The 13,325-nt window shown below is 45.2% G+C and overlaps 1 protein-coding gene across 1 annotated transcript in view; it reads left to right on the top strand.

Annotated features, from left to right (window-relative positions):
* The window catches only part of LOC309523276 (inositol polyphosphate 5-phosphatase OCRL-like), a gene marked incomplete at both ends in the record, with an annotated part of 58,040 nt that overhangs the window by 12,958 nt on the left and 31,757 nt on the right, over window positions 1-13,325 (top strand). Inside the window, one exon of the mRNA XM_082207061.1 lies at window positions 3,669-3,778. Coding sequence (XP_082063187.1) covers window positions 3,669-3,778 — 110 coding nt within the window. The remainder of the gene's footprint in view (window positions 1-3,668; window positions 3,779-13,325) is intronic.

Here is a 13,325-nt window from a genome sequence, read left to right as displayed (position 1 = left end):
TAGTAAGGATATTAAAGAAAGAGGCTACGCAGATAAAGATTCGAAATTCCAAATGGAAATAATAAACAGTAAGGTGAAAAATATATCTAAAACGTATAGGATGCTCCTTGACTGGAATCTAGGGGATGAGGAAATTAAATCAGTAATGATTCGCTGGGCGAAAGACATAGGTCACAGCATACAATATGAGGATTGGGAAAGATTATGGAGTGATGGGTTGAATTTTACAGCGTGTACCGCGATAAAAGAAAATGTCATGAAGATGTTCTATAGGTGGCATCTAACACCTATGAAACTTTCAAAAATGTATAAGGTAAACAACAAGTGTTGGAGGTGTAAAGAGGCAGAGGGTTCCTTCTACCACATGTGGTGGGAGTGTGGAAAGGTAAAACAATTTTGGGAGAAGGTATACACAGAATTGAAAAAGATATTAAAGTACACGTTCATAAAGAGACCAGAAATCTTTCTACTAGGGATATTGCAACAACAGATAAAGAAGGAGGATTGTAGATTGGTATATTATGCAGTCACGGCTGCAAGGATCTTAATAGCCCAGAGGTGGAAACAGCAGGAAACCCCAACGGTGGAGGAGTGGAGATCTAAATTATCAGAATATGCAGAACTCGATAAACTAACGGGGAAAATCAGATACTTAAAAGACCAAGTGTTCATCAAGGACTGGGGAAAGTACGTTGATTATCTGGAAGTTATTAGTGAGGGACAAATAACGCTAGAGGGATTTAGAGATGTACTGTGACAGACTATGGTTATTGTGTAAGGAAAATAGAGAACAAAATCGGACACAACGACAATAAGAACGAGGAAACGTGTAACTTTATTTATGTATTTTGTATGATTCGCGGCTAAGTTGAAGGAAGTCCTCAAAGAAACAACTAAGTTATAGGAGAACTATGAAAATAAGAAAACTTGTGTATTTTTTCTATTTAATCCGTTTGTAATTTCTTTTCTTTTTTTCTCCTTTTTCTTTTCTTTACTATGTTTTGCTTTATCTATGCGCATGTCTGTCTTTATTTTCTTTATGGAAAGAATAATAAAAAGAATTTGAAAAAAAAAAAAAAAAAAAAAGAATTGAAGATCGCATCCTTAGAAACTTGCCTGTGGAAGCAAGTCTTCAATTATTGGTTATCATTGTGGCACAGATTACCAGACCATTACCTTGTCCAATGCTTATGGCGAGATGAATTCTCCAGCCTTTGGACTAGTAGAATTCATGCCAAACTCCTGAGCTACGGAATCTCTCCCTTAGATTCCCTAAAACTAGATCAAATCACTGCTCAAAGACTGATCCGCCAAAGACTGGACGACATCGATTTACAGCGAAATTATACGCTGGGGGGAGGTGTTTGTTCGCCCCAGAACATCGGTATCACTTTAACTTACTGCGTTCCATCATACCTCTCCTCCCTTTCGTCTGTTGCCCATAGGCTGGCCTTCACCAAGGCAAGGTTTAACGTTTTTCCCTCAAATGTCCTGAGACATAGATTCTCAAAGGGCCAAGCCTCCGCCATGTGCGAATGTGATAAGGAGACGCCGGAGTCGCTTCAGCACATTATGTTCACTTGCCCCTTGTTCAATGTGCCACGGGCAAATTTGTTGGGATTAATTATACAGAAGCTAGAGGGTACCCCACCAAAATTCCACCTTGCCCAAATCTTGCAGGATAAGGATATCCATACGACACTGAAAGTGGCTAGGTTCCTGGTCGCTGTCCTTACCCAAAAGCGCTGCCAAGGAGCACTACAAGTTAATTAAGGCGCAGCATGTCATCCCTTCCTTCCATTCCATACTACAGTATTTTATTGTTATAGTGGTGTTTTAGCGGCTGTTTTTCCCCACGTGCAAAAACTGTTATTTATGTCTTGTTTTTATCTGTATGGGCCTATGGCCGCAATAAAATTTCTCTCTTTCAGACAGTTAGGAGCAAAGTGTAGCTATAACATAGGATGACTGCGACTTCTACAAATGCTTTTTAAGGTTGCAGGTTTGTGCAACCTGAATTAGAAGCAAGTCCCAATTAAGTTGGAGGGTTGCCTTGGAATAAGTAGGACTGCTCTGCAATTTCCCAGTTAGAGGGCTTTCCTAGCTCAGCACACGCTCCAGATGTTGTTGGACTCCCATCAGCCCCAGCATAGCTGCTGTCCAGCAATATCTAAAGGTCTAAGGTTTCCTGCTCTAGGTTTTGCATCGATCTGGAAAATCTGCGTTGCTCACATGTTCTTATCAGCAGATACTTCCATTTAGTCCAATTAAATTGCTGATGCTTTTTGTTTTACATTTTTCTCTCCAAGGTTTATGTGTTCATCATGTTGATGACCTTTCTCCCACTTGGCATAAGGATCATTGGTATTTTGTGTTGAAACAGAGGCCTGATTGCTGCACCTTATGGTGGATTTAAACTCTGTGAGCGTAGTCATGCCTTAGCCCTTTGAGAAGGATGCTGCAAGGAAGGCAAGGGGGGGGGGCAGCCTCAGACTTCCAACATACGCAAAACCATCATAAAACATTAAAAACTTCCCTAAAGGCTGTATAGTTACTTATCTCCTTGACATCTGACGGGAGGGTGTCCCACAGGGCAGGTGCCACTACTCAGAAGGCCCTCTGCCTGGTTCCCTGTGACTTCGCTTCTCACAGTGAGGAAACCGCCAGAAGGCCCTCGGTGCTGGACCCTGATGCCTGGGCTGAACAATGGGGATGGAGACACTCTTTCAGGGCTGAGGCCATTTAGGGCTTTAAAGGTTGGCACCAACACTCAGAATTGTGCTCAGAAACGTCCCGGGAGCCAACGTAGGATGCAAGAGGATGGTTTTGCAGTTGCTCATAGTGTCAGGGTGTATTCTGGTGGTTGTTAACAGTTTGTATGGATTATTGGTACATATAACAATGCATATTGTAGGTATGGCTAACCTGTGGTCTGCCAGATGTTACTGAGCTGCAGTTCCTGTTGGCTCCAGCCATCATGGCCAGTAATCAGGGATGATGGGAATTGTAGTTCTGCAGCATTGTGAGGGCCACGTGTCTGCTGCTCCTGAGTTAGAGGATTTTCCTGTTGTGTGATGCAGCAAAGTAATTTAAGATGACATGGGGCAAAAATGCACAAGCATCCTGTACCTTTAATAATTGGGTATAAGATAGGATTTCAGCAGGTATACCCCTTTTTTTGCACTTGGCTAACCTACTAGTAGGGACGCGGGTGGCGCTGTGGGTTAAACCACAGAGCCTAGGGCTTGATGATCAGAAGGTCGGTGGTTTGAATCCCCGCGACGGGGTGAGCTTCCGTTGCTCGGTCCCTGCTCCTGCCAATCTAGCAGTTCGAAAGTGCAAGTAGATAAATAGGTACCGCTACGGCGGGAAGGTAAATGCCGTTTCTGTGTGCTGCTCTGGTTCACCAGAAGCGGCTTAGTCATGCTGGCCACATGACCCGGAAGCTGTACGCTGGCTCCCTTGGCCAATAAAGTGAGATGAGCGCCGCAACCCCAGAGTCGGTCACGACTGGACCTAATGGTCAGGGGTCCCTTTACCTTTACCTTTACCCTACTAGTACTTCACCTTGGTCTTCCAGCACAACAGTGGCTGTTAATAGACTCCATTGTCAGGCAACAGGGGGTCTTTTGCTTCTCTGCTGATAAGCGATTTCTTTTTGGCTTTAGCTAAACATTCAGCGTACCCAAAAGACAGCTTTTGCTGATTTCACAGAGGGAGAGATCAAGTTCATCCCGACGTACAAATTTGACTCTAAAACAGATCGCTGGGACTCCAGGTAAGCCCCTGCTTGATAGTTGAGCCTTTGTAAGTAAGTCCTCTCAATCATTCTTCTGCAAGGCTTGTTTGTTTTTCCTAGTCTGCTGAGATGCTAGTAGTGTCCTGCCTTTCCATCCTCCTGAGCAGGCTAGTAAAACATATATTTTAAAAATGGCTTTGTGCTAAGCAAGCTGTTGGAGGAGGGCTAGAGTTGAGAGCTGGATGGACTTCCTTTCCTCTGCAGCCAGAATGGACATCAAGCGAGACTTCCGGGTTAGCGCGATCGGCCAATGGCGGATTCCCTCTGAGCTCCGGAGGGAATCGGCTTCGTGGAAGACGGGTCCTGCCGCGGCGGCGGCGCGGGGACCCTCAGAAACCACAGGCGCGGAAGCCTGTGGACTTGGTGACTCGGTGGGCACCATTTGCGCCCTCCCCGACCCACGAAGAATCCTTTTTAAAGGCTTCGGAGTGGGTGACGGAGAGTGGCGTGGTGCTGTGAGTAGACCGCTTCTTCTACGGAGTGAAGCCGCGAGCCATGGCCGGAGAGCGCTGACTTCTTCCTTTGAACATTTGGACTGCAAAAGTAACAACCCGTGAGTAGTACGGAAATTGGACTTAAAAATCCTATTTTTAAATTCGGCACGACCGGGGGATGCGTTAAAAGGAAGTCCGCCCCCCGTCTTGTAGACAATTTAAAGCAAGAACCGGATAACTAAGGTCGAAAGACCATCTTTCTCTTTGTGAGACAAAAGTTTCTAATTCCACGATTTGGCACTATAAGCATTTTGCTGGAGGATAAAATCTGATTTTAAGGAGCTGATGTGCAACCCCCCGGGATCCGGGAGCGATCCGTGAGAGAGCCTGTTGAGGAGATACAAAGACTTTGACAGCTGTCAAAAGAGCTGTCAAAGTTAGAAAAATCTGCTTTTGTTATTTCTGCTGGTTATTTTTGATACAATTGACTTTAAGTCGCTTGAAAATAAAGAAAAAATAAAAACAAAGTAATCAGACTGTTGGAAAAAGAATACTAAGTAACCAGAACCCCTCTAGAGGGGGTTCTGAGACATTACAATGGCTGCAGATGGAAAATTACAGGCTGAGCTGGAAAGAATGTTTTTTCTCTTGGGAAAATTACAAGATCAGAGTGAAGCTCTGACCACAGATGTTATGACCTTGAATTCCGAAGTAAATAATCTTGTTGATGGTGCCAAGGACTTTACTCAAGAAAATCTTGCAGCGGAACAAGAAGAGATATGGGCAGACTCAGAGGAGTGGGAAGGAGAAGCTGAAACGTTGCAGGTGAAAAAAGACAACCAGAGGCCTGAAAAAATGGATTACAAAGGAAACAAGACCTGGATGATGAAAATTTGGCTTGAATTTGAGAATGACTGGAGAGATCCCCCTACGGGGAGATCGGAAGATCTATGGATTACAAATTTGATCAAGGTGAAAGTTGGAGCTTTTGGGACATTTGGGACATTTGGACTTAAAAGGAATGAGAAATATGACTTGGGCTCCACTTTTGAATACGGAGGTCTGGTTGGAAGAAACGTAGACCCCATCGGGACAGAGCTTCTCCAAGATTTGATGTTTACCATAAAGGACTACCAACAAAACCGGCAGAGAGGGACTGAAAGATATTTAAGGGCCTCGGACGTGAGGGATCCGGGCTGAGAGCCGATGGATTGATGGATATTTTTTGGGGATCGAAACCGAAAAAGGGGGGGCGAGAGTTTTGGAACCCAAAGGGTCTATAATTATATGTTGTTTTTTGTTATTTTGTTTTGTAAATATGATAAAAATTGGGAAATTCGTGGAAGGGAAATGGGGCCGACCTTAGAAAAATATGTAAAGGGTGTGTATTTTGGTTTAATTGAGGTGTATAAGTTAAATTTGGTTAATTAAGAAGAAGTAAGTAAAATAGTAATAAGGTAAAAGTTGGAGATAAGAACTTGCTGAGTTAATTATTGGAGTTGGGGTGCAGGAAGGGGAGGTGTGGGGAAGTCAGGGAAAGTGGTTAAGAAATTAGGGATTTGAAATTACATGTGTTTGTTTTTGTGTTTGTATGTCTGTGTTGTGTATTGTTTGTGTAAATTGTGAAAACCCAATAAAAATTTATTAAAACAAAAAACAAAAAAACAGAATGGACATCAAGCAAAGGAGGAAGAGAGAGATCCAGCTCTCCTTCACCTGCTCACTTTGCTTGCATGGAACTCCTGGTTGCCAAAGGTGTGGGATGTAAACACAGGAGCAGTCAATGACAACATTCCTAGAGTGTACATGTTAGAACATGGGGAGGGATGTCTGTCCAGCAAGCAGGTAAACTTCCTGGGGATGGAATTCCTCTGCATGTGACCAGAGGTGGGTGTGGCCTCACCTGTGCAGGTAAATGATAAAAGCACAGGGCAGGCAGCCATATCTCTCTCTCTCATCTTCATCTTTTGAAGGAGCAACATGCCCTCTTGGCTCTCAGCCAAGAGAGGACAGTACTATCTTCCTATAAGATAGATTCTGAGTGTATTTTACCCTTTTAAAGCTGCCTGCCTTCTGGGATCATATTGTGAACAGAACGTGAGTAAACTCTTTTATACTTTTATAAAGACTGTGCCGTGTCTTGTATTTTAAGAGGGAACAAAAGGGGAAATTACCAGAGTAATTATTATAGTGGTTCTAGCGAACCTGTGCAGACGTTAGCGTTGCGAACTAAAAGAGGAATGTCATAAACTCTGCTGATATTTTGGGAACTTGTTAGCACAAGTTGGATTAGGATATAATCTCACAATATATCCTCTCCTGCACCCCTGAACATTCCCACAAAGGGTTATTGGCCCCAGTATTGCGTAGAAGCAATGCACCCGCGAGCTGCTGGTAGCTTGAAAGCAAAACATAATGGGAATGTTGGGACTGTCCGTGGGAAAAAGAGGGACAGTAAATTCACAGTGCGAAGCACCGGAATTAGCTCAGAGTGTAATATGAGCTGTACAGGAAGTACAGGAGGTGTTTTTCTCTCGACTGCTGGAGTTTGAAGAGAGCAGTCATGTTTTCTGTAACGCTGCAAAGACAGAAATAAAGGCATGTAAATACGTTTCTGTCTATCTCTTTCCCCTGCCGGGGGGGCAGGAAAGAGAGATGTATTCTTCTCACGCTGAGAAGGATCGCCTATTGCGACCTAGCCTGGATCTTGCTGGGGAATGCAGACAGGGAGGTCAACAGGAGATCAAGCCGGGTGCCTGGGAGAGTTGCCAGTTTCTCCTGATAAAGGCTTGATTCCCGACATCTGGTAGCACGGAGCCGATGGTTTCGATCCATGAAAGCAGCAGAAGAGGTTGATGGATCGTACTTCATCCTCTGCAAGGAGATAAAGGAAGATATGGTAGCGTGCGGATGGAAGCTACCGAAGCAGATGTTTTTGCTGATAAGCCAGGAGCAACGGAACCCCTAAGGTATGCTGAATTATGGGCTAAAAGTGTGAACGTAGATTGATTCTTCTCTGGTTCACAAAAGCTGCTTTTTGGATAAAAAAACAGCACTGAGAGAGAGCCACATTCTTCGCATTCCTGGGACTGATGATGTTGGCTTTTCAAGCCTGGAATGTCCAGTTGCTAAGCAACGAGACGTCAGTTTTTTCAGCTACTTCGGAGATAGTTAGCTTGAAAAGGAAGTGGAAATTTACTAGCCAACGGAAGAGAGGCTGGGACTGTAAGAGGCTGGAAAAACACCGGTAAAAATTCCAGCGTTTGTTTTGTATGCTATCTCACTGCTCTTGGAGGGACTTTCAAAACAGCCTGCGTTTAGCTGCCAAGTGCAACGCAGTGAAAAGCCAGTAGACTCTTGGAAAATACAAGCTCACAGCAGAAAGCTGAGGCTTGAGATTGAGATGGCTTTGTTCTCTCAGAAGCTCCGAAAAGCTTGTGAAGTTGGAGTGAGAAGCAAGAGCCGAAAGTTGACTACCCCAGAAGGGGAGAGCCAAGATGGCGCTGGCCAAATTCCTAAAAGCTCATCGAAAGCTGGGGAGAGCTTTGACCCCAAAAGGGGGAGTGAAGGAACTGTTGCTGTTGATGTTCCTGTTCTTGCTGCAACGGATGTTGCTGACAGGGGGAGTGAGGCTCGGAGTTGTAGCGCCCCCACTACTATTGCAAGAGAAGAGCAAGCTGAAGCTCTGAACGTTGTTTGTTGTCGCAATTGTGGCCAACCTGGGCATCTTCAGCGGAACTGTAAGAGGCCACATCAGCAGAAAGGAGCTAGGGGAAGCTCTGCAAAGCCTGAGGCGTCAGGCAAAAGTCGTACCAAGTCCCAAGTGGAACCAGCTATGGCTTTGATGTCACTAAAAGCCACACCAGAAGTGGAAAACGCTTTTATTTTGGACACTGGAGCGACACAACACATGACGTCACGCCGAGAACTGTTTTCTACGTTTAAGAAGCAAAGCTTCGCTGTGAAACAGGCCAACGGCCAGGAGCTGGAAGCGACCGGGTTTGGAACTGTGTATCTTGAGAGTCTGAACTTGACTATAAAAAATGTGTATTTGGTTCCTGATTTAAAGTTCAATCTGCTGAGTGTTTCGCAGATCACAAAGAAAGGACTGACTTTGTCCTATGATAGAGAAAGCTGCAAAATCTTCAAAGATGGAGAGCTGTATCTTTCTACCAGAGAGAAAGATGGACTGTATTTGTTGACTTTTGAACAAAGTGATTGCATAAATTGTAATGCATCTGAGTCTAACATGATTTCTCTTGCAGGTATGATGAAGGACGTCCAGAAGGCGACCAAAGTTAACAGTGCATTTCAGCGAGTGTATGCTGATGTGATTGGTCCTCTAGCACCATCTAGAGGCAATGCAAGATATTATCTTGTGTGTGTGGATTATTTCTCTCATTATGTGTGGATATATATATTGCAGAAACCACAAGAAGCCTTAGAAAGGTTTAAAGAGTTTTGTGACAAGGTTAAGAATGTTCATGATGCTAACATTGATTGTCTTTTCACAGATGAAAAGCTAGTTTTTCTTTCACAGGTTTTTCAGGATTTCCTGGATAAGAAAGGGATAAGGCACAAGACTGCTGTTTCTGCAGAAGCATGGAACAAAAGTATCTGTGTGCAAGTGAACAAAGAATTGCAAAATGGGATGAAGGCGCAATTGCTGAGTTCACATTTGCCACATGAGTACTGGGCGGAATCGATATTGTGTTATTGTTACACTTGGATGAGAAAGGTTTCAAAAGATTTGAGATGTTCTCCTTTTGAGAAGCTGTTCCATAGAAAACCTTCTGTTGCCCATTTTAAGATTTTTGGGTCTCATGTGAAATCTGATGCTCCAGGTGGAGTAAAGAATGCCAGAGGTATTTTTGTGGGTTATGAAAAGGGTCTCTACAGAGTAATTTTGTCTGAATCTGGTCAGGTGATTCTCACGAAATTTCTAGAGAGTGCTCCTGAACAGCAGAGAGTAATTGTTCAAACATTTCCCACTGAGGACAATTCAGACGATGATGATGATTTTACTGATTACAGTGGTACTGAGAGTAACAGTGATAGCTCGGAGAGCTCAGTTGACACAGTCATTGAGAGAAAATCTCACACAATGGCTAGACCTTCACAGGTGAAGGATGAACCACTGTTTACTATCAGAACTGGTTCTCCAAAGAGTCCTGAGACTGAACCAGTGAGCAGAGAGGAACAGCACCTCATACATAGGTCTGAGAGAGTTACAAAGGGTGTACCACCCAAGAAGTATTCAAAAGAGTTTGCTAAAATTGGAAACTTTAATAAATATCTTATATATATATAAAAGAGAGTTTGCTAACTCAGCTGTTGCATGTGTTACTATTGTTGACAACTCAAGACAGGTTGAAGCTGTGTCTAAGTCAGAGACAAAGACACAACAGAGAGTTGCTAAGCGTAACACTACATTCATAGAATCATAGAATCATAGAGTTGGAAGAGACCACAAGGGCCATCGAGTCCAACCCCCTGCCAAGCAGGAAACACCATCAGAGCACTCCTGACATATGGTTGTCAAGCCTCTGCTTAAAGACCTCCAAAGTAGGAGACTCCACCACACTCCTTGGCAGCAAATTCCACTGTCGAACAGCTCTTACTGTCAGGAAGTTCTTCCTAATGTTTAGGTGGAATCTTCTTTCTTGTAGTTTGGATCCATTGCTCCGTGTCCGCTTCTCTGGAGCAGCAGAAAACAACCTTTCTCCCTCCTCTATGTGACATCCTTTTATATATTTGAACATGGCTATCATATCACCCCTTAACCTCCTCTTCTCCAGGCTAAACATGCCCAGCTCCCTTAGCCGTTCCTCATAAGGCATCGTTTCCAGGCCTTTGACCATTTTGGATGCCCTCCTCTGGACACGTTCCAGTTTGTCAGTGTCCTTCTTGAATTGTGGTGCCCAGAACTGGACACAGTACTCCAGGTGAGGTCTGACCAGAGCAGAATACAGTGGCACTATTACTTCCCTTGATCTAGGTGCTATACTCCTGTTGATGCAGCCCAGAATTGCATTGGCTTTTTTAGCTGCCGCGTCACACTGTTGGCTCATGTCAAGTTTGTGGTCAACCAAGACTCCTAGATCCTTTTCACATGTACTGCTCTCAAGCCAGGTGTCACCCATCTTGTATTTGTGCCTCTCATTTTTTTTTTTTGTCCAAGTGCAATACTTTACATTTCTCCCTGTTAAAATTCATCTTGTTTGTTTTTGCCCAGTTCTCTAATCTGTCAAGGTCGTTTTGAAGTGTGATCCTGTCCTCTGGGGTGTTAGCCACCCCTCCCAGTTTGGTGTCATCTGCAAATTTGATCAGGATGCCCTTGAGTCCATCATCCAAGTCGTTGATAAAGATGTTGAATAAGACCGGGCCCAAGACAGAACCCTGTGGCAACCCACTAGTCACTCTTCTCCAGGATGAAGAGGAACCATTAATGAGCACCCTTTGGGTTTGGTCAGTCAGCCAGTTACAAATCCACTGAGTGGTAGCATAGTCAAGACCGCATTTTACCAGCTTCTTTACAAGAATATCATGAGCACCTTGTCAAATGCCTTGCTGAAATCAAGGTAGGCTACATCCACTGCGTTCCCTTCATCTACCAGGCTTGTAATTTTGTCAAAAAACGAGATCAGGTTAGTCTGACATGACTTATTTTTCAGAAATCCATGCTGACTATTGGTGATCACAGCATTCCTTTCTAGGTGCTCACAGACTGTTTGCTTAATGATCTGCTCCAGAATCTTCCCTGGTATTGATGTCAGACTGACTGCGCGGTAATTATTTGGGTCCTCTCTTTTCCCCTTTTTGAAAATAGGGACAACATTTGCCCTCCTCCAGTCTGCCGGGACTTCGCCTGTTCTCCAGGAATTCTCAAAGATGACTGCCAGTGGTTCTGAGATCACATCTGCCAGTTCTTTTAATACTCTTGGATGCAGTTCATCTGGCCCTGGAGACTTGAATACATCTAAACTAGCCAAGTATTCTTCTCCTTAGTTATTCTGGGCTGTGTTTCCTTTGCTGAATCATTTGCTCCAAATTCTTCAGGTCAGGCATTGTTTTCTTTATCGGAGAAGACTGAGGCAAAGAAGGCATTGAGGAGTTCAGCCCTTTCTGTGTCCCCTGTTTGCATTTCACCATCTTCTCCCCCGAGTGACCCCACTGTTTCTTTGTTCTTCCTTTTGCTACGAACATACCCATAAAAGCCTTTTTTGTTGCTTTTAACCTCTCTAGCAAGCCTGAGTTCATTCTGTGCTTTAGCTTTTCTGACTTTGTGTCTACACGTGCTGGCTATTTGTTTGAATTCCTCTTTGGTGGTTTCCCCCCTTTTCCATTTTTTGTACACATCCTTTTTTAATCTTAACTCAGTTAAAAGTTCTTTAGATAGTGTAGTGGTTGGGAGTTACTCGTGCGTAATCCTGCTCCGTTTGAGCATCGGATTGCCTGGTTAAACCCTCTAGACTACGCAGCCCATATTAGCGTGGCTGCCCTTAGTCACTTGTAGAATCTGTCTGTGGGCGTTTCTTAAAGCGTTGCCAACATAAGAGTTGTTTGACGCCCAATCGTTTCCCCCTCTCACTGTGCGGGAGTCTCCTGCGCAGGGTGGGCGTGGGCAGCGGGGTGCTTGGGCTCTCCTCGCTAACCTCCAACGAAGAGTCCTGGAGCCCCTGCACCTCCCTGTCCCGTTGCTCTCCTGGATCCCTGGTGTTACACTCATTCTCTTCCCCTTCCTCCCGGCTGAGTCTCCCTCTAGCGCTTGGACCTTCCCCTGCAGAATCAGAGACCCTCTCCTTCTCCCGTGCCTCTGATGGCAGTTCCCTGACATCCACCTCCCTCCCAGGGCCCCCTTCACTCCCCCTCCGACCAGGGGGCTCTATTGCAGCCTCTTCTCTGGTCGGCGAGCCAAGGAAACCCCTGAAGGAGCTGTCCTCCTCATCTGTGGGTGTGAACACCTCTTCCCACCTGCTAAGGTTCCCACCCAAGGAATGACTCTCCCAATCCGATTCTTCTTCGGATTCTGCAAATCCCTCGAAACTCTCTTCCTCCTCTGTGGTGCCGAACTGTTCTTCCCAGAATCGCCCTAAGGGCTTGGGTTTATCTGGGAACCGTCGGTGGAACACTTCCAGCATATGCTCGTCGTCAACTGCCTCTGCTGGCACCCACGTGTTTTCTGACCAGGGCTCTCCATCCCACGCCACCAAGTACTGCACCTGCTGCCCTCGCCACCTTGAATCCACTATCTCTGCGGCCGAGCTCTGGTGTTCCCTCTCTTCTACCTGTGGCTGTGGCAAGACTTCTACCTTCCCCCCCCTCGGATTCCCGCCCCCCTCTGTGTGGTGAGAGCAAGGACCTGTGGAATACGGGATGTATTTTCATGTTGTTGGGCAACCTGAGCTTGAACGCCACTGGGTTTATCTGTTGTATAACTTCAAACGGACCCAGTCTTCTGGGCTGCAACTTCTTGCACCCTCCCTTAAAGGGTAACCCTTGAGTGGACAACCACACGCGATCCCCCACCCTAATGGTTTCCCCTTCCCTCCGGTGTTTATCTGCTTGCTTCTTGTAACTGGCCTTTGCCCTTTCTAGGTTCATCTTGAGCTGTTGATGTAACGCTTCCATTTCTTCCACAAACTGTTCAGCTGCAGGCATACTCCAGCTCTGTTCCTCATTGCCCGGGAATGCCCTGGGATGACACCCATAATTGGCCAAGAAGGGGCTCATACCGGTGGACACATGTTCAGCATTATTGTACGCAAATTCTGCTAGCGCTAGTTTCTCTACCCAATCATTCTGCCTTTCGCTAACGTAACAGCGTAAGTATTGCTGGAGTACACTGTTTGCCCTTTCCGCCTGCCCATTGGTTTCTGGGTGCCTCACTGTCGAGAAGCTGACTTCGACTTGCAGTAGGCTCATGAGCTTCCTCCAGAACCAGGAAGTAAATTGTTTTCCGCGGTCAGATAAAACCCTCAAGGGGGCGCCATGCAGCCTAAAAATGTGTTCTACAAACAACCGTGCCGTTTCTTCTGCCGTCACCGCATGGGAGCAGGCGATAAAGTGGCACATTTTGGTTAGCAAGTCGA

Source organism: Podarcis vaucheri (genome assembly GCF_965113315.1).
Source record: "Podarcis vaucheri genome assembly, chromosome: W".
Classification (NCBI taxonomy): domain Eukaryota; kingdom Metazoa; phylum Chordata; class Lepidosauria; order Squamata; family Lacertidae; genus Podarcis; species Podarcis vaucheri.
The sequence above is the reverse complement of the archived record's forward strand: the minus strand, read 5'-3'. Positions and strand labels throughout refer to the sequence as shown.